Genomic DNA, 19,710 nt, shown 5'->3' on the forward strand with positions numbered 1-19,710 from the left:
AGTTTCTGGCAACTTGCGTGGTGTTTCCGAGGGAGATAGTGAGATTGACAATATGAACATGGAAAAGGATGAGAATGTAGCAGAGGATTTGAATGCAGAAAAAGAAAGCTTAGTTTTGAATGATGATGTGGGATCATTCATGACGTGAACAAAGAAAAGGCAGCGAAAGCTCTGTTGGAAGCAGGAGGTTCTTCATGGCTCAGCTGGTCAGCTACAAGAAAGCTTCATTCAGTATTACTCAACTCTTTCAAAGATTTGGTACTCAAATTATGTATTCCTCTGTTGTTTCTGTGCTTTGATACTCTATTTTTTAAAGTTATTGACATACACTATAGAAACCATTCCCATTAGGTAAAATACTAAATGTTGATCGATGAATTGAGCTAACAATCAAAGGAGACGTGTTGGTAAACAGATGTAGCATGAATACAAAAGAAGAACTGGTAAGATGTAATACTATATGTCTGGCCACGTTCTCGACCCTAACTGAAAATGGCTGTTATGAAATGGAAAGAAGAAGAAGACAATGAGAACAACCAACCACTATCGATCTTTGAGTTCCTGCTCGAACTGGCCGAGTTTCAGGCGTATAGGCTCCAGGAACTGCTTCAAATCCAGCCTAATCCGCTGCTTCAGTTGCTGGGAAAGCTCTTTGTCATCGCTAACCTTCACATCCACCTGCTCCAATGCACAAAGTGCATACATGTATCACCATCCAATCATCCTAACCCATCCTAACCATCCTTCCCTAATCATATCAAAGTCTCTACGCATAGATGGCGTTACCTCAAGATCATCAAGCTCGCCAAATGAGAACTCAGGAACGTCGAGACTCCCCTTCACCTTCTTCGTTTCCTCTTCAAATGACCACTCTCCTGAGTAAATCACCAATCATGCATGCAAACAAGATGTAGTTCACATGAGTAAAGACAAACTGTAGGAACTACAAAACTCAAAATGCAGTACATCTTAATCGAAAGACTATCCACATACAATAGTGAATGAGTGGAGAGTGTTACCTTGGACTTTGAGGGAAAGCTCGTAAGTATAGCCAACTCTTTTCTTGTTCCGAACTGTCACCAAGAAAGCCTAGCGAGGAAGAATGGATCATCATCATCATCATCAGTTCCATAACAAACATAGAGAATAAATACAAAGATGAGAAAACTCACATCTCCAACACATCTGTTAACATCAACAATCTCAGCTTTTCCAGAAGAAAACTGCAAAGAACCCACTGATCGCAGCAGCTCCTGCGAGCAACGATTCGATTTCAAAGTTACCAAAGATTAATACTTTCGCCATAGAAAGCACAAAAGAACACTGAAAGTAGAAACCTTTAATCTATCAGTGGCCCATTTAGTGAGATTTTTCTCCTCCCAAGTGCCCGCCTGAGGAAACAAGAGAAGAGATGTAAAGAATGGTATAGAAGGAAGTTGAGAGATGAAAAGGAATACAGCAAAACCTGGTTCCAGAGCGAGCCGAGAGCAGGAGCATTGGGAGCGACGACGTCGTTGTTAGTGAGCTTCTGAGGAAGAGGAGGAGGAGGAGCTGCGTCTGATGTGGCTTCTCTCACCCAATACCTGTACGATCCCTCTTTCTTCTTCTCCTCCTCCCCCTCTCGCTCCATTCTTTCGCTTCCTCTTCTCTCTCTCTCCCCTTCTCTCCGATGTCTCGGGAACTTCTCAGATGATCTAAGTTTTCTATTATTTCGAGATTAGTTGAAGATAGTACTGTTCTCGCCAGGCCCACTCGTGACCCAACACAAGAAGCTTCTTTCAATCTTCTGTTATTATTATTGTCCATTGTTATCTTTTCAACAAACTATGCTTGCTGAACATAGAGCTTCCGGGAAGGTAACAATAATGAAGAAAGTCCATCCTTGAGTGCCTTGAGTTCCACTTGCAGCTGTTTGTAACGGACCACGTTCGGAATCGCGTTAGGCTTGAGTCGGACGGTCGGCATACGCCTAACGAGTTAGATAGAAAATCGAAGATTAATCGGGAAGTAATCGGGGATTAATAACGAAGGATAGATGATACAAGAGAACACAGTGGGACAGATGGTAGTTACTACCTTATGTACCAATTAACCCAAGTTCCAGGCATTTTCTCTCAGTTTTTTTTTTTTTTTTGTTTTTTTTCTTAATGAAGGTTAAAATGGTCAATTCAGTTTCGTTTTCTTCCATCTAAATCTGGGATTTTCTGATTATAAAAATGGTGGCTTCTATTATTTTTTCAGATCTTTCATTCTTTTCCATCATTTTTCACTTAATCTAGTTAAAACTTAATAGATCTAACAAATACAAACATGTTTTAACATAAAACTGAACAAAAAGTGGCTTTTTTGTAGCTCCAATTTATCAACCGAACTGACCGTAAACACCATGGCGAAGAGTCGCCTAGCACTTCCACGCCGAGAATCCTGACGCCTAGACCGCATTTTCGAACATGGATAATGGATGACATTCAGTGATTTGGATATTCTGATTTTTCGGACTTAAAACATATAATTAATTGAATCAAATTTCATGGATGTTTTGTTCATTCCTAGTAGTTTGATTTTTGGTCAAACTTTCTACATCAAATACAATTAGTGTGACGACCACTTTTTAGCATAAATAAAAACTAGATTGGAAAAAAAATCAGGCAATGTTACTGGTAGGATGAAATAAATATGCTTAGTAACAAACTAACAATAGTATTTCATTCTTAAGCATATGTTACATAACCTTTCTGAAGAAAAAGGGGATAAAATACATTCTATAATCTTACGTTTCGTTCAAACATGTCTTTATCCTTCTGACTTTAAGATTACGTTTTGGTGCAGGATGAGAGTAACGGAATGGTGTCAGTGGCTACTAGATTTGGTCTTGATTCTTTTCTACCGCCTTAGTCCATGGCCCCCTCTACCGGTTGCATCTATTTTTCTTCAGTTAAATACCATTTTTGTGTCACGTTCTCGCCCATTGTATTTTGTATTCTACCCCACCGAACAACGAAAAGAAAAAGAGACATTTGTGTTTAACTTTCGCATTGTAACTCATAGATGCCGCTAGAACCATCTGCCCTACACGCTTCCCACGTGTCAGCCTCTCCTCCCACGGAAATCTCCTTCGTTAAATAGAACCCATCTTTCTTATCCCATTACCTCAGAGGAAATAAAATATCTTGAATCTTAGAGAAGAAGGAAAAGAGAAGAGAAGATGACGACCGAGAAGAAAGAGATGGAAGTGGTGAAAGGTCTAGACTTGGAGAGGTACATGGGCCGTTGGTACGAGGTTGCTTCTTTCCCTTCCAGGTTCCAACCCAAGAACGGTGCAGACACTCGCGCCACCTACACCCTTAACCCCGACGGGACCGTGAAAGTCTTGAACGAGACGTGGGACGGAGGCAAGAGAGGTTTCATCCAAGGCTCAGCTTTCAAAACCGATCCTAAGAGCGACGAGGCCAAGTTCAAAGTCAGGTTCTACGTCCCTCCTTTCCTCCCTATCATTCCCGTTACCGGCGACTACTGGGTGCTGTATATCGATCCTGAGTACCAGCATGCCGTCATTGGCCAGCCTTCAAGGAGTTATCTCTGGGTAGGTTTCTTTGTTTTATGATGAATAATAAAAAAAAAAAGCTAACAAGGATTGATATTGACTTATATGTGGGCTGTGTAGATCCTGAGCAGGACGGCGCACGTGGAGGAAGAGACATACAAGCAGCTGGTGGAGAAGGCGGTGGAGCAAGGGTATGATGTTAGCAAGCTTCGCAAGACAGCTCAGAGTGACACACCACCCGAGTCCGACGCTGCTCCTGACGACACCAAGGGTATTTGGTGGATCAAATCTATCTTCGGCAAATAGTTACCTGACACATTAAAAGACTTGTTTCACCTCCTTGTACTTGCTCTGTCTATGTAATATACTACCCCTTTTGTTTACTCCAGTAATGAACGTCCTACTTTTGTTGGTTTTTAAACATCTAAATCTATTTGCGTAACAGAGTAACGGAGTCCAGAAAAGAATGTGTAATAAATATTTACCATAAGAGAACTTAAACAAAAGAAATCATATAATATGGCAAAGACGGTTTGAAATTGACATTTTGTAATTCGATGACACATCACACGACTCGAGTCTTATAGAATTCCAAAGCGTTATGCAAACTAGAGACGCGGAATCAGTAGATATAAAAGAAAAACAATCTCTCTCCAAGCAAAAGTTTGGATGACTATATATATACCCGGGACACCCAGAGTTGCAGCTCACAGAATAGTACAGCATGAATTCATTTTCTTCGATTTCTTGTAGAACATCTGTTTCATCCAAAAAACCAAAATCAGTTTTTCTCGTCTCAGAGTCCACATACCTCCTCTATATATCTCCTATAAACCCAACAAGTGATATGCAATAGTTTCCAGCATGCAAAAGTTCCTCTACTTATATCTACAAAGCTTTCAAGCTCATCGCTCATATGATCCTTTCGTTTCTACCGAGTTAACCAACTAAGGCTAGGGACCGAGACAGTGAGAAAGTTAAGCAGGGAAAAGAAAAGCTAGTATGGAAATATTGTTAGAATGTTACCTGCGATGCCATGCTCAGATCTGAGCTCTTCTCCACTAGGCTGTCTAGCTTCTCACCACGGGCTAGAACGCTATCAATAGTTTTATGCTGTAACAAATAACAAATATTCAGAGGTTTGGAGAGACGGCAAAACAACTATGGTATCTGCAGGACTTTCTTGTTTTGAAGTTGCAGAAGAAACGAAGCTCATTGACAGAACATCATAACTATTTAGGGACAGCATTTATTTATGCATAATAGACCACTCTGTCTGTCGGCATGTTTAGAGAAGCTTAGGCAAAGAGAGAAGTGCACTTACAAGGATAATCTTGGTCTCATCCAACTCCCTCTGGATTTTCAACAGCTTATCAGCCTCTGCTGGGTCCTGAAGATCACAAATACAGGGCAAGAACAGAAGAACTTTAGAGACCGAATATCACTCAACGAAACCCACACAATATCAACTGAGAAGACTGTAAAGTTGGATTATTTCTTATATCTAATCAATAGAGCTAATACCAACAGTGTTTTTACAACAAGTTCCACATGAGAGAATAGAGTTACAAACCTGGAATTTGGTAAGAGCATCGCCCAAGTATGGCCAAGGCTAGTAGACTTCCATGTCTCACCAAAACTCTTCTGGTACTCATCTATAACCTGAGAAGTAAATAATTTCCTCCTGTCCTGAGTACAACCAAATTACACAAGGAGTGACTTTTGAACATAATGAATGAGAGACCTGATCGAGCAGAGAAAAGGCACTATGAAGAGGGTAGTGATCGTCCATGAATCTGTGACAATCCGTCCCACTCACTAGGATACCAGGCTCACAGCCGTGCAGCTCAATTGGTGACAGCTTGTCCCGTGGGAGTGTTGTTAAAGGGTGAAGTCTGAGTTCGAAGATATGGGGAAAAAGAATTCAATCTTTGTAATAGAGGGATATAAGATTCGAACTTTCATTTTGTGGGGAAATAGAAAGTGGTCAAAAGTCTGTGTATGTAGTGATATATGATACTTCCAGGGAAAAATAGATGGTCAACCCATTTTAATTTAACACTTGATCCTGATCCGCGCGCCAGCGCGGATATGAATTTTCAGTTTTTAATTATTTATTTTATTAAATAATGTATTTGTAAAATTCATTCATATTATATTCATTAAGTAAATATTTTTTTTTTTGCATCCTAAACTATCTATTTTTTTACGAATGTGTGATATCATATAAAAAAATATAAAAAAAATGAGTATACATAGTTAATTAGATAATTGTAAAAACATAAAATTTTCTTTCGTTTGCGATATCATATAAATAATGATCCGCCCAGTTAACAAAAATCATAATTTTTTTATGTGTATTTTTTTTTATTTTGACCATTTCCTTAAAACTATATTAAATTTTATATATTTTAATTAGAATATTTTTAATATCTTTACCTTTTTATTTGAAATGCAACTCAATATTTTTAAAAAAATTATAACAAAATATTAAAAATATTTTTAGAATTTGTTTGAAAAATATGAAAATTACATTTTAAATTAAAATTATCCTAAAATATGATAAGTTTTGATGTAAACGAAAACTCAAATTATGTCAAAAATAATTATATTCAATGATAATAACAATTTAAATTGATTATTTTTTAAAAAATACATTTACAAAAATAATGTTTGAAAGAAAATTCATTTCTCTTTCAAATATAAAAAAAAATTATAATTAAATAATAAAAAATATAAATAAAAACCATAAATTTAGCAAATGACAACTGAGTTATATTATGCTAAAAATTTATTTCTAACAATTTAGCAAATGACAAATGAGTTATGAGCAAATAATACCATATAATTTTTAAAAACATAGTCATTCTTAAATATTTTTTGAATAAATAAATATTTTTTAATTTAATCAACTGAAAATAATATCCGTACAATTGTGTGAGTCAAATTCTAGTTTTATTGATGCATGTTATATATTAGTGCTGTATGTTTTAGGTAACATTTTAATGATGCACATTTTTTAAAATCTCCATTATTAAAATTATGCACGTAAGGATAATTCATGAGTTTTTTTGTTGATTAAATGACATTATGTCCAAATTTATTTAAGGATATTTCATTAAGGTTTAAGGTAACTGAAAAAGACAAACAATAAAATAGGAAGTTTAAATTCATTTAAGCATATTTCATTAATGTAACTGAAAAGACAAGTAATAAATTAGGCAGTTTTATTCGTTTTATGATATTTCATAAATGCAACTGAAAAAGACAAGCAAAAAAATAGGAAGTTTAATTAATGAAGTAAGAACATTTTCAAATGGGTACTTTTTTTTTTTTTGAAACACATACTTTCATTCATTCAATGCTCTAAACATTGTTTGGTGAAGCCATTAAGGCTAGCTCAGCAGACAAAACCTGCTTAGCCAAAGAGTCTGCATCTCTGTTTCTCTCGCGAGAGATCCAGGTAAAGGAAACAAAATCAAAAGATAAAGCAACGGCTTCAATATCAGCTACAATGCCGTAGAGTTCGGCCAGCGGGTGGTCAAAGGTTAAAGCCTTGATGAGTTGTGCGCAATCAGACTCGCAGCGAATCTTTGTGAGACCAAGGTCTCTACATTTCTCCACGGCTTCTCGTAACGCCAGTCCTTCAGCTATAAGCGGAGAGCCTACAAAACGCATCGGCGAGGAGAAAGAGGATACTCTGTTTTGTGTCTTAATAGTCCAGCCAAGCCCTGCAATTTTGTTAGTTTCATTCCAAGCCGCATCCGATCGTACCAGTACACAATTATCCTGCGGAATTACTCTAACAGGTTGACTACGTCGCGGTACAGGGGCTAGCCCTTGACTGGAGTTCCACTCCCTGGCTGCTGCTATAGCCATTGACATGACCTCAGTCACCATGAAACCTTTATCCTTGAAGACCAAGCTATTTCTTGCTTTCCAAATTTGCCAGAGAATCCAGGGTGCTAGTGCTCCCATTGAGAGGCCCGTAGGAGGAAGGTTTTGTCGAGAGCATAGGTTGTTCCATTCACTCCGCAATTCTATTGTTCCGCTGTAGTCAATGCTCGGCCACACTGGTGCTGATTTCCAGACATGTTTAGCAAAGTTGCAGTGCAAGAACAGATGATCAATAGATTCGGGGAGACCACATAATTTACACTTTCCGTCGACTTTAATCTGTCTTGCTACCAATTGCTCACCAACCGGCAGGGCTCCATGAAGGGTTTTCCACACGAAGAGTTTTACTTTCGGTGCAGTGTGAAGTTTCCAGACGTTTTTCTTCCAATTAAAGCATGGATTTCCTTGGGGCAGAAGTGCTTGATCCAAGTGTAGTGGTAGAGCAGCAGAGTAACCTGTCTTTGTCGTAAATTCTCCTGTTGCAGACTTCAACCACATAAGTTTATCCGGAGCTCCACTCAAGCTTGGTTTCAGAAGTCTGATTTTGTTTTCCTCAAAGGGGAGAAATTGGCGGATCTTCGCAAGGTCCCACTCATTTTTCTCTGCTAGAAAGAGATCAGATACCTTAAGCTCAACGAGAGCCTCGGGAGCATAACCCATAGGACTTTCTTTTTGGGAGAGGCTCAGCCAAGCAGAATCCCAAACGTTGAGGCTTTCTCCGTCCCCAATTGCCCATCCAGAGTTCTCAACTATAATATCTCTTCCACTCATAATACCACGCCATCCATGAGAGCACGAGCTACCAATAGAGACCGAGAGAAAATCTCCCGAGGGACAATATTTCCCAAACAGGATCCTTCCAAGAAAGCAGTCGGGATTTCAAAAGAGTCTCCAGCTGAGTTTAGCTAAGTAAGCATCATTGATGCTCTGGATGTCTCTGAAATCTAAACCACCTTCCTCTTTGGGGAGAATAAATCTCGACCAGGCTATCCAAGCTATTTTATTACTGCCGCTACTGTTATCCCACCAAAATCGAGTCAATGCAGATTGGATGCTCTTGCAAAGAGAAACTGGGAGTTGAAAGCAAGTCATGGCAAATGACGGGATTGGGGAAAGCACACTTCTGAGCATCGTCATCTTTCCCGCTGTGGAGAGGAATCTGTTGGACCATCCGGTCGCTTTCTGTTTTATCCTATCGACAATGGAAGAGAACAAGTCTCGTTTTCTCCTGCCAAAGAGTTCGGGGAGTCCCAAGTACTTGCTCGTACCTCCTTCTTTTTGGATCGAGAGAGTGTCCCTGACTGTAGTTTTCAGCGATAGCGGAGTTCTTTTCGAGAAGGTAATGGTGGACTTTTCGGTGTTGATTGACTGACCAGAGGCTTCCTCATATTGAGTTAAGATTTTCTGAAGAGCTTCACTGCTTTTTTTACTTGCTCGTGTGAAGAACATAGTATCATCGGCAAAGAGTAGGTGGTTTAGTCGAGGACTCCCCCGAGCTACACAAATTCCCTTGAGAGAACCCTCCGCTTGCGCTCTGTTACATAGACCCGAGAGAACCTCACTACACAGTATAAAAATGTATGGTGAGAGTGGGTCTCCTTGACGGATTCCCCTACTCGGTGTGACTTTTCCTCTAGGCGAGCCGTTGATGAGGAAAGAGTACGTAACAGTGGATATACATTGCATCAATAGAGCAATCCATTTCGGGTGAAACCCCAACCGGTGCAGCACACACTGGATAAACTCCCATTCTAACCTATCATAGGCTTTGCTCATGTCGGTTTTTACCGCCATAGAACATCTCTTTTCCGCGTCCGAAGTCTTGAGATAATGGAGGACTTCATGTGTGATCAAGACATTGTCTGAGATGGCTCGTCCCGGGACGAAAGCAGACTAGTTCTCGGAAATGATCCCGGATAGAAGGGGCTGGAGACGGTTCGTCATAATCTTCGAGATTATCTTGTAATACACATTACAAAGTGCGATGGGCCAGTACTCTGCTACCGTTTGTGGGCTCTAAACTTTCGGTATGAGACGGATATGAGTGTCGTTAATTTTTGCCGGCAGTCTATCAGTGATGAAGAACTCCTGGATTTCCTTGACAATTTCCCCGCCTATGTTGTCCCAGTTCGAGTGAAAAAACCCAGCCGAGAATCCATCCGGGCCTGGTGCCTTATCTGCGTGTATAGAGAAAGCTGCTTCCTTAATCTCTGAAGCTGATGGGACCTGTATCAGCTTTTCGTTCTGTTCAGCCGTCACCATAGGCGACAAGGCGTAATTGACTGTCTCTTCTCTTCTACCGGCAATAGAAGAGAATAACTTCTGGAAGTATTTGACAATAACCTCAGCAATCTGGTCCTCTTGATAGACTGTTGTGCCTTCTTCATCTTCAATCACCGAGAAAGCATTAGCTCTCTTCCGGTTCTTTGCGGTTGCGTGAAAAAATCCCGTGTTCCGGTCTCCAAGGCTAAGCCAAAGAAGACGGCTCCGTTGTCTCCAGTAAGCTTCCTCTGCGAGATAAGCTGAGTTTAGTTCGTGGGACACTTTATCTATCAGCTCAGTGTCGTTTGCAGGGCTTGTCAATGCCTCTTCCAATTCCTCTTTCTTTTTCTCAATGAGGAGCCTACTGTTGTGGTATTGTTGCTTGCTCCAATCAACAATGGCGGATCGAACAGAGCATATTCTGTCATTGACAGACATATATCTTGTTGAGCTCCATTCCTTGCTTATGAGTGCTTTCACTTCAGGGTTATCCCTTAGTCTCCTGTCGAAGCGAAACAGACCCTGGCGCTTTCACTTGTCAGGTTCAAAAAAGGAGACTATTGGCTTATGGTCTGAGCCCTCATAAGTCAAGTACTGTGATCGTGCTTTCGGGAAGAGTTCCGCCCAGTCACCATTTGCAACTGCTCTGTCTAGTCTACACCGGACCAGATAATCTCCTCTTTTTCCACGCCATGAAAGGCAATCACCAGAGTGTTGCAGATCATATAAATCGCCTTCAGCGAGAAAGGTGCGCAGGTCGGTAAATGAGCTTTCAGGTCTTTCGGGTCCACCTACTTTCTCAGCATTGCAGGTCAGATCATTGAAATCGCCTGTGATGAACCATGGCGCTGAGCAAGCTGAGTTTAGGGATAGGAGCTGATCCTAGAAGATGCGTCTCGTCGGTTTATCGGTATCAGCATATATAAACGAAGCATAAAAGATTTTCCCTTCATATTCAACGAAAGTGTCAATAAGATTAGCACATGAGCTTATTACACTTAATTTGATTTCCTGCTTCCAAAAGAGAGCCAGTCCTCCTGCACCATGTCCCGTCGGAGAGACTAGGTGATAGTTTTCATACGCGAGTTTCTTCGTTTTGTTAAGTACGAAGCTGTCGGGATTTTTGGTTTCAGAGAGAAATAAGATGTCTGGAAATATATTCTTCTTCATCTCTTGTAACCTACGAACTGTCTGGGGATTCCCTAACCCCTGACAGTTCCAGCTCCCTATTTTTAAGGACCGGGAAAAGATGGATTTTGAAAATCCATCTTTCTTCTAGTAGAAGCTGGGATCATGTTGCACAATGGTTGATCCTCTGAGTTTGACGCAGAAGGAGGTTTTCTACTCGCTGTTCGGGAAGTTCCAGCTCTAGACTTTGCATTTCGAACAGTCGGAATATCTGGTTTCTTCACTTTCCGAGCTTGTGGAGGATTAGGCGCTGGGATTTTTCGTTTTCGAGAGCTAGCTCCTCTGAGTAATTTAGGGCTATTTGGAGTTGTTCTTTTTCCTGGGGGGCGCCCTGGTTTACGATTTGAAACCACAGCCAGCGTATTTTGATCAGGGGTACTCGTTTGTGGGGCCATAGGCCCAAGTCTAAGAGCAATAGGTATCCTTTCTGCTGAAGGAGTTTCTTCTGTTTCCCGAGGATCATGGTGAACGTCAGCCTTATCACCCAAAGAAGCCTGAACCATACGTGCTGCTGTTTCTTCAAGCTGGCTTTCTTCTTCTGCCTTTCAAAGTCTTTCTCTACGAGTGGCACTCTCCGAGGGGTCAGCACATTGCGTGTACTGGACCATGACTTCTCTCACTTCCTCTAAAGCTTCATTGAATGCTTCTTGAGGTGCTGGTGATTTGGCATCCGGAAGAGGATTCCCTCTTATTGATAAAGATTTACCTCCTCTTGAGGACCTTGATTCTTCTCTTCGCATCATATCTCTTCCTCTAGCTCCCGAGAGAGCAGAATCGTACTCCATGCTGTTGTGGTTGTGGTTATCATTTCGCAGAGGAGAACGAGCTTCGCCCACTCTGCGGTTATAGGGGCTTTCTCTTCTGTTTTGGGAGGTGTCACTATAATGGTTTCTTTGCCACTCTTGTGATGGTTCCCTGGAGCGGTGCTGTCGGTTCGCTTCAATCAGGGATCGATATCTTCTTTGAGAATCTATAGTATGCCTTGCATCATAGTGAGGGTCATAAGACCTGTATCGCTGGCTTTTGTTTCGCTCATAGACTATGTCCTCTGTAGCAGAGAACCTAAAGATTCCAGCATCTGGTGATGTCTTTTCTCTCCCTCCATTTCTCTGTGAAATTAGCTTCATGCTATTATCTGTATCTTCATGCACTTTCAGATCTCTTTCTTGGTGTTTTGCCACTAGACAATCTTTAATATCATGATCCAAGCGAAAACATTTGGAGCAGTGCCTTTCTAACTTTTCATAGACAAATATAGCTGTGACCTCGTCCCCGTTGGAATACTCGATAACTGAAGTCTTTATTAGAGGTAGACGTCCATTGATATGGACCCTCATCTTCATAGCAAGAGGTGTTACTTCCGCCTTCTCATATATTCCTATATCTTCACCTAAGCTGCGGGCGGTCTCCTCAGACCAAAGGTGGATAGGAACGCCCTGTATTTTGATCCAAAACGGGATGAGAGATGGGAAAGCTTCCGAGACAGTAGGTTCCCATCGTTGGACTATCACCATCCACTTAGCATAGTGAAAAGGTCTTTTTTCCAGCACCGCTAGTAGGTCCGCTTCATAGGCGAACTGAAATTGGAACATTCCATTTCCAAGATCTGAGCCAACAGGACTGTGTTCTGTTTTCCACAGCTCGGTGAAGAAGGGAATAACTGACCAAACCTTTTGCACCGATTGGTTCGTGACACGCCCTATCAGGGTTAGCGAGTGTTGATGGAGCTTCCTTGAGTTATCAGGGACTTGGACTTTGACTCGCGCTGTTCTAGGGGCTTGGAAAGGATCCAGCACGAGACTCTTCCCCTTGTCTTCTTTGGAAAGTCTTCCTTTTGTCATTTGCCTCCAACCCAAGATGGGGATCAGATGAGCTAGTTCTTCTCTTAATTCTTCAAACGTAGGTAACGGATTCCCGTTTTCTAAATAAACTTGTAACTCCTCTCAGAGTGTGTACTTGCTGAATCTCTAATATTATCAGATGGGGTAGTCAATCAATGAGATTTGAATGATTCTATCTGCACAAGGAGAGGGTCTCTGAGACTCCATTTTTGAGGGATGTCGGATGCGTTGCGGAGGAGCTGGTGGAAGAGGAACCCTCCGACCCGAGTCGGGGGCTTGAACCCGGCCGATAAGAGCTCAAGCGGTAAGGATTCCGACGAGTTCAGTGGAGTGACCAACAGTTAAAGATCAAAGCAGGGGAATTTTTGAAAAATTTGCAGGATTACAGGAGGTTCAGACCCAAAAAGAATAAGAAACCAGCGTGTAAAAGGAGGGAAGGTTTAAAAGTTACTGGCTAAAGACTTTCCTGGGAGCTCGTGCCTGGGATAGAAACCTTTTTTTTAATCTGTTTGTTTTTCAAGCCAAATGTTCTTTTTCGTTTTCAAATGGGTACTTCTCTTTTAATAATATAGATATAAACGAAGAAATCTACTAATCTAGTATCACACATAAGAATATTTAGAAAGACTTAGTTTTTGACAATTCATAAAAATAGGTTTTGTATTCATTAGAGTTTGTATTAATCTTTTTAAAAATATTTTCGCATACGGTTTTGATATATATATATATATATGTCGGACCAATTTGATCAAATAATTATTTGGATTCGAGAAGATTTTATAACACATTTTTAAGATTTTATAACACATTTTTTATAAAAAGTTACTCGAATTCATTTTAGATTTGTTTTTTTTTTTTTGTAACACCACTTATATTAAAAGTTCAAAGAGCATGAGAGTTTACAACTGAATCAAAAGATCCCGGAAACATACTCGACGGTAGAAAGAAGCTAGAAAACAAGACAAAACAACTAAAGATAGAACCATCGAATGGCGAGTCATGCTCAGCGAAATGAAGAAACCCAAAAGGAAGCTTCACTTTTGATCTCATGGCTATTGTTCGAAAGAACAATTGATAGTCGAAAACGACGTTGATACACCTATAGGAAGAAGTTGGAATGTTGATTGGCAAGAACTTTAGGTGAGAAGCTCTAGAACCGTAGGAACCATTGAAAGTTTGAAGTCCTATCTGACTTGATATGGCGATGGGTCTACGTGCAACAATTCCGGTTTGAAGGTCGCATAGTTGACTCTGTGAAGAACCGTCGATGCTTGAGACGGCGTAATGTGATGGAGGCGCAGCAGTGATGTAGTTAGTAAATCTGGCGAGTCCACACTCTTGCACAATAGTTCCAGCGACGAGGAGATCGGGAAGGCCACAAATCCGACTTTGTGAAGAACCGTCGATGCTTGAGACGGTATAGTGTGATAGAGACGCAACGGTGAGAAAGACGTAAACAAATCTGGCGAAACAACACTCTTGCACAATAGATCCGGCGGTCACTAGGAGACAGAGATTTAACCGAAGTAGCTTAGCTCCATAGAAACCTTGGTGAGATGGGGCTGCCTTGATGTTGGGTGTATAGTAGAGGCGATGCCGAGATGAAATGATGCTCTTGACCATTATCCATAAGGGGACGCAGACTGAGATCCAACTGAGCAAAAGAACTCCAATATTACCGTATCGGAATAGAAAGCTCTCGTTGAGACCTGAGCTAAACCGCAAGTCCATTACAGCACAATGAAAGTTCAAATCAAGAGATATGTCGGGTTTACGCACAGAAACGCGGCGAGTAGTGACTAACACGAGAGGGAATGGAGGAGAGGCGGAGGGTGAGAGACGAGGTAGGGGAGGTAGGCGCAAAGGGAGAGTCAATACCGTGGTGTTAAAACCGCTATGTGAACGGCGTCTCCAGATTATGGTAAGCTTCATAACTTCAACCACGGCGACTACTAGGAGATGAGGCGTGAGAGGTTGTGGTAAAGCGGATGTGTAAGGGTCGGAGGAGGAGCGGAACAGATCCCCAACGGGATGAGGTTCAGATCCGGAGCTTCCAAGTCGGACATGGGAAGCTTGGCGGCGAGAGACAGCGAACGGTGAACGGATTGAGAACTCTATCGACGAGGACAGACACCTCGAGAGGCTGAACGCGTCGGGAGACAATCTTTGGAGGTTGAAGCAAGGCGTCCGTGACATAAACGGTCGAGAAGAAACGGGACTATCCATGGACAGATCCGGTTTCAACGAGTTGCAGAGTGAAAGGCTGAAGGAGGGTAGACAGTGGCAAAGTTGGCAAGTGACCAGCGGAAGAACGAGCTCTGCAACAGAGGCTTCTTCGACGGATCTCTCTCTCGTTGACGAGTTAACACCAACAAGACCCGAAAAGAAAGTGTAGACGGAACCAAAAACAGAGGAGCTTGACGACGTTGAGAAGAAGGGGCGGAGGAGGCGACGCCGACGGCCTCTCACACCGTCGACGTCGGAGATTGGACGAGATGCGGCTGTCTCGATTACTGCGCTTGGGAGTGTTTAGCTAGGGCGAACGTTGTTGGGAGTGTTTTATATGTCATTTTAGATTTGTTAATAACACTAAATTTGGTGAAGACCACAAACCAGGTCTGATACTGTCTTACAAGATCATTCAAGTCATTTTATACATATCAAATCAGACATGAATTTAAAGTTTGAGTTTTCTATTAAGGTCTAAGAAAGTTTAAATCTCGGATTTAGTTACAAATGTCAATGTCTAAATAAACAAGAAAACAGTTAAAAGCGAAAGGAGGGGGGAAAGTGATAAAAATAGAGAGTTAAATGGCTATAAATGAGATGATACGAGCAAGTTACTTTTGATACCACATTAATTACATTGTTTGACCATCTTTCTTTTTCTTCTTCGCTTCTTTTCCGTTTTGTCAAAAACATAACGACGAGGAAAACAAGCGGAAGAAGAGATTGATGTTCTTCTTCTTTTCTTTGCTGTGAGATCTCTTTCTCTTTTATTTGCTGAAGCGTATATAGATTATGTATTGTGAATGTATCTGACTTTGCTTTGGTACGTAAATGCAGGAGATCAATCAAATAAACAGACAAATATGCTGAGGTCTTTCATTATTTTCTCCCTTTTCTTACACTCCTGTGTTGCGGCTCCCAAGACTCCAGCTGCTGTGGCGGCTGTTCCTGCCAAGAAATGGCTCACCCTTAACGGTATGTGTCAATTATCTTACTTACACCACAAAACGTAGTAGGCTAGTGATTTAAACGCAAATGTTGGTGATGTTGTGCTCCTAATTCAAAACTCGGTGGAATGAATGTTATACGTCGTGTTATTGATTTTAACAAAAGCTGGTTTCGGGTAAGGAGGAAGATTATGGTCTAAGATCCAAACTATTCCTAGTTAGCGAATATATATATGAAACTGCCCATATCATGTAACCAGGGGCGGATGTACGTTGGTTACCAACGGGGTCACGTGCCCCCAGTTCATTTGTTATTTTCCGTAACTAATCTTGTGAGAATAGTTTCTAACTCATTCAAATCCTGTGCTAGTGCCCCTAACTAGTTCAAATTTTATGATGGTGCCCCCAGCTATAAACTCTCCTAGATCCGTCACTGCATGTAACATGTTTGTTTTGTAAAAGCTCATGCCTGTTTTATCCTTGATCTGTGTTTTAGGACAAGAGCCTGGGGTTGTGGCTAGAGGTGGATTTTCAGGTCTTTTCCCTGAGTCAAGCGCCTCTGCGAACGCCTTCGCTATTAGCACCAGCTCCCCTGGCCTCACTATGTTGTGCAACCTTCAGATGACAAAGGACGGTGTTGGTATCTGCTTGCCTGATATCAGGCTTGACAATTCAACCACCATCTCCACGCTCTTCCCTAAAGCTCAGAAGACCTACAAGGTCAACGGTCAGGACCTCAAGGGCTGGTTTGCCCTTGACTACTCTGCCGACACCATTTTCTCCAATGTCTCTTGTATGTCTTCTTCTCTTTTCCTCCCTTCCAATGCTCCCCAACACCACCACAGCTTTTGATGTTTTTTTGTTGTTGAACAGTGGTCCAGAACATCTTCTCTCGGCCCAGCATTTTCGACGGTCAGATGCCGATATCTGCCGTGGAGGACGTCCTAGGAACCAAGCCTCCCAAGTTCTGGTTGAGCGTTCAGGTTTCTCTTCTTACTCTCTTTGAAAGTCATTGTTGATTCAACAAATAAATAAATATTAGCTCAGTTGGAAAAGACTCATGGCCATTGTGTGAGTCTGAGACGAAACTAATATTACATGATGTGGTTTCGGGTCTAAAATGATTACCGCTGAACCTCTTAGAAAAAAAAACAAATAAAGAAACAAACATTGATTTAAACGTGCAGTACGACTCCTTCTACATGGAACACAAGCTGAGTGCAGCTGAGTACCTGAAAACCTTACGATTCCGTGGCATTACTTTCATCTCATCTCCAGAGATAGCCTTCTTGAAAAGCATAGGGATGGACGCAGGAATGTCCAAGACAAAGCTCATATTCGAGTTCAAAGACCCCGAGGCAATTGAGCCAACCACCAACAAGAAGTACAGCGAGATTCTTCTGGACCTTGCAGCCATCAAGGCCTTTGCATCAGGCGTTCTTGTCCCCAAAGACTATATTTGGCCACTTGACTCTGCTAATTACCTTAAGCCCGCTTCCACCTTTGTTGCTGATGCACACAAGGCTGGTCTAGAGGTCTACGCTTCAGGTTTTGCCAATGATTTGCGTACCAGCTTCAACTACAGCTATGATCCCTCCGCTGAGTATCTTCAGTTTGTGGACAATGGACAGTTCTCTGTTGATGGTTTCATCACTGACTTCCCGCCAACAGCATCACAAGCCATCAGTAAGTTAAATTGCCATCCACCATCATCATATATAGACATGTCCGGTCCTTGGTAAAGCCAAATGAAACAGTTGTTTTTAGCCTCCAAATTTTTTTGAAAAATTTACATAAATACAAAACTCTAAATTTGTAAAAAAAAATTATTAAAATCTTTACTATATCACTTACGGCCTCCAAAACTTCAGGGCCGACCCTGTATATAGATACACATCATACACATATGCACATGTCTTCTCATGCCCCATGTGTTTTGTATTCTTGCAGGTTGTTTGTCTCACCAACAGGGAAATCTCCCTAAAGCAAACCATGCATTGGTCATAACTCACAATGGAGCAAGTGGAGACTATCCAGGCTGCACTGATATGGCTTATCAAAAGGCGGTCAACGATGGAGCAGATGTGATAGACTGTTCTGTCCAAATGTCCAAAGATGGAATAGCTTTCTGTCATGATTCTGCAGACTTAACAGCAAGTACCACAGCCATGACCACGTTCATTTCACGTGCCACCAGCGTTCCTGAGATCCAGCCTACCAATGGCATTTTCTCTTTTGATCTCACTTGGGCAGAGATCCAGTCTCTAAAACGTAAGTAACTGATCTCTTTTCCAAAGTTGCATGAAACTAACTGGTATGTCATTGTCTCCAGCTCAAATCCTGAGCCCCTTCTTAACTAAAGGGGGATTCCAGAGAAATCCAGCAAACAAGAATGCTGGTAAGTTTATGACTCTCGTTGACTTCCTTGAGTTCAGCAAAGAAAAGGCTGTCACTGGAGTTCTTATCAACATCGAGGCAAGTCTTTTCACTTTAATGCTTAAATGCTCTATAACTTATTCAATGCAGCTTGAGAAATTGCTTGAAATACCATAAATTAGATTCGAGGCAGCTTCACTAACGCCGTGTTTTGTTGACAGAATGCTGCTTATCTAGCCTCAAAGAAAGGTCTAGGAATAGTAGATACAGTCCAGTCTGCGATCACCAAGTCCACACTCGACAAGCAACTAACCCAAAAAGTGTTGATTCAGTCAGACGACAGTTCTGTTCTGTCCAGTTTCGCAGCTGTTCCTCCCTACACAAGAGTCTTGACCATCGACAAGGAAATAGGAGATGCTCCCAAACCATCCATTGACGAAATCAAGAAGCATGCAGAAGCTGTCAATCTCAAGAGAAGTTCTCTAGTCACCACCTCTGAAAGCTTTGCCACAGGGAAGACCAACGTAGTGGAGGAAATGCACAAGGGGAATGTATCTGTATACGTCTCTGTGCTAAGAAACGAGTACCTCTCCATAGCGTTTGACTACTTCTCTGATCCCACGGTAGAGATTGCCACATTCATCGCAGGGAATGGCGTTGATGGAGTCGTCACAGAGTTCCCTGTCACAGCCACCAGATACTTGAGTAAGTTTTGAACCTCTAGACGATTTAGTAAGGATTTTAATAAAAAAAATTAATAAACTTACGTCTGTATTATTTTTTTTCAAAAAAATTGGAGGCTAAGTTAATGTTTGACTGCCCTATGCCCATGACCGGGCCTGACAACAGTGTACATATATAATCAAGATAAGGCTGATAAAATGTGTTTGATGGCAAATGTAGGGAGTCCATGCTCAGATTTGAACAAAGAGCAGCCCTATGCCATCTTACCAGCAGAGGCTGGCGCTCTACTCTCCGTGGCGGCCAAGGAAGCACAGCCACCAGCTAGTGCTCCAAACCCACCTCTGGACGCCAGAGACGTGATTGATCCGCCTCTTCCTCCTATTGCAAACATTGTCTCCGCTAATGCAAGTGGAGAACCTCCTGGTCATTCAGGCACCATTGCCGCCACTGCTAATCTTGGCCTTTCCTTGCTGACAATACTGGTCTTGGGACTCCTCTTTGCTGCTGAGTAAAGAGTGATCACACGGTATAACTTCATAGGTTGAGTAAAATGTTCTTTCTTCCTCAGCATATTCTAAACTGACACACAAGCTATTTTATGTTTTCCTCGTGTTAAGCATAAAATGATTTGTTGTTTATAGATTAAAGCTCTAAAGAAACTTTGTTTGTTTGTGATACGAAGGTTTGGTTTCAGTAAAAATTTTGAATCTTGATAGCATGCTCTACTTTTATACTGTCTAAG

The 19,710-nt window shown here is 41.6% G+C and overlaps 4 protein-coding genes across 4 annotated transcripts; 2 read left to right on the plus strand and 2 right to left on the minus strand.

Moving 5' to 3' along the window:
* Window positions 1–347: 347 nt before the first annotated feature.
* On the minus strand, window positions 348–1,879 carry LOC106387177. The gene is made up of 6 exons (XM_013826992.3): window positions 1,466–1,879; window positions 1,338–1,391; window positions 1,173–1,253; window positions 1,020–1,089; window positions 787–875; window positions 348–678 (listed from the first exon to the last, which is right to left on the minus strand). Exons 1-6 carry the CDS (start codon window positions 1,628–1,630, stop codon window positions 544–546), a joined length of 594 nt encoding a protein of 197 aa, XP_013682446.2. The 5' UTR covers window positions 1,631–1,879; the 3' UTR covers window positions 348–543.
* A 1,255-nt stretch (window positions 1,880–3,134) lies between these two features.
* On the plus strand, window positions 3,135–3,959 carry LOC106426081 (temperature-induced lipocalin-1). The gene is made up of 2 exons (XM_013866795.3): window positions 3,135–3,583; window positions 3,665–3,959. The coding sequence occupies exons 1-2, from the start codon at window positions 3,206–3,208 to the stop codon at window positions 3,848–3,850; spliced, it is 564 nt and encodes a 187-aa protein (XP_013722249.2). The 5' UTR covers window positions 3,135–3,205; the 3' UTR covers window positions 3,851–3,959.
* An 8,282-nt stretch (window positions 3,960–12,241) lies between these two features.
* On the minus strand, window positions 12,242–15,257 carry LOC111204341. Its single transcript, XM_022698800.2, has 2 exons — window positions 14,512–15,257; window positions 12,242–14,386 (listed from the first exon to the last, which is right to left on the minus strand). Exons 1-2 carry the CDS (start codon window positions 14,956–14,958, stop codon window positions 14,264–14,266), a joined length of 570 nt encoding a protein of 189 aa, XP_022554521.2. The 5' UTR covers window positions 14,959–15,257; the 3' UTR covers window positions 12,242–14,263.
* A 317-nt stretch (window positions 15,258–15,574) lies between these two features.
* On the plus strand, window positions 15,575–19,702 carry LOC106386244 (glycerophosphodiester phosphodiesterase GDPDL7-like). The gene is made up of 9 exons (XM_048752243.1): window positions 15,575–15,710; window positions 15,799–15,936; window positions 16,405–16,701; window positions 16,782–16,891; window positions 17,096–17,594; window positions 17,859–18,179; window positions 18,241–18,383; window positions 18,506–18,989; window positions 19,188–19,702. The coding sequence occupies exons 2-9, from the start codon at window positions 15,825–15,827 to the stop codon at window positions 19,478–19,480; spliced, it is 2,259 nt and encodes a 752-aa protein (XP_048608200.1). The 5' UTR covers window positions 15,575–15,710; window positions 15,799–15,824; the 3' UTR covers window positions 19,481–19,702.
* Window positions 19,703–19,710: the final 8 nt, after the last annotated feature.

This window comes from Brassica napus, chromosome C3 (genome assembly GCF_020379485.1).
Source record: "Brassica napus cultivar Da-Ae chromosome C3, Da-Ae, whole genome shotgun sequence".
NCBI classification, from domain to species: Eukaryota; Viridiplantae; Streptophyta; class Magnoliopsida; order Brassicales; family Brassicaceae; genus Brassica; species Brassica napus.

What these genes read in the sequence shown, in the direction of transcription:
- LOC106387177 (XM_013826992.3), bottom strand. Translation starts at nt 1,630, where the DNA reads ATGGAGCGAGAGGGGGAGGAGGAGAAGAAGAAAGAGGGATCGTACAGG. An exon ending in TCGGCTCGCTCTGGAACCAG is followed by an intron (nt 1,392 to 1,465) that starts GTTTTGCTGTAT and finishes TTGTTTCCTCAG; the next exon opens with GCGGGCACTTGGGAGGAGAA. An exon ending in GCGAGCTTGATGATCTTGAG is followed by an intron (nt 679 to 786) that starts GTAACGCCATCT and finishes GCATTGGAGCAG; the next exon opens with GTGGATGTGAAGGTTAGCGA.
- LOC106426081 (XM_013866795.3), top strand. Translation starts at nt 3,206, where the DNA reads ATGACGACCGAGAAGAAAGAGATGGAAGTGGTGAAAGGTCTAGACTTG. An exon ending in CTTCAAGGAGTTATCTCTGG is followed by an intron (nt 3,584 to 3,664) that starts GTAGGTTTCTTT and finishes TGGGCTGTGTAG; the next exon opens with ATCCTGAGCAGGACGGCGCA.
- LOC111204341 (XM_022698800.2), bottom strand. Translation starts at nt 14,958, where the DNA reads ATGGATAGTCCCGTTTCTTCTCGACCGTTTATGTCACGGACGCCTTGC. An exon ending in TCACTACTCGCCGCGTTTCT is followed by an intron (nt 14,387 to 14,511) that starts GTGCGTAAACCC and finishes TCTTTTGCTCAG; the next exon opens with TTGGATCTCAGTCTGCGTCC.
- LOC106386244 (XM_048752243.1), top strand. Translation starts at nt 15,825, where the DNA reads ATGCTGAGGTCTTTCATTATTTTCTCCCTTTTCTTACACTCCTGTGTT. An exon ending in AACAGCATCACAAGCCATCA is followed by an intron (nt 17,595 to 17,858) that starts GTAAGTTAAATT and finishes GTATTCTTGCAG; the next exon opens with GTTGTTTGTCTCACCAACAG. An exon ending in AGAGATCCAGTCTCTAAAAC is followed by an intron (nt 18,180 to 18,240) that starts GTAAGTAACTGA and finishes CATTGTCTCCAG; the next exon opens with CTCAAATCCTGAGCCCCTTC.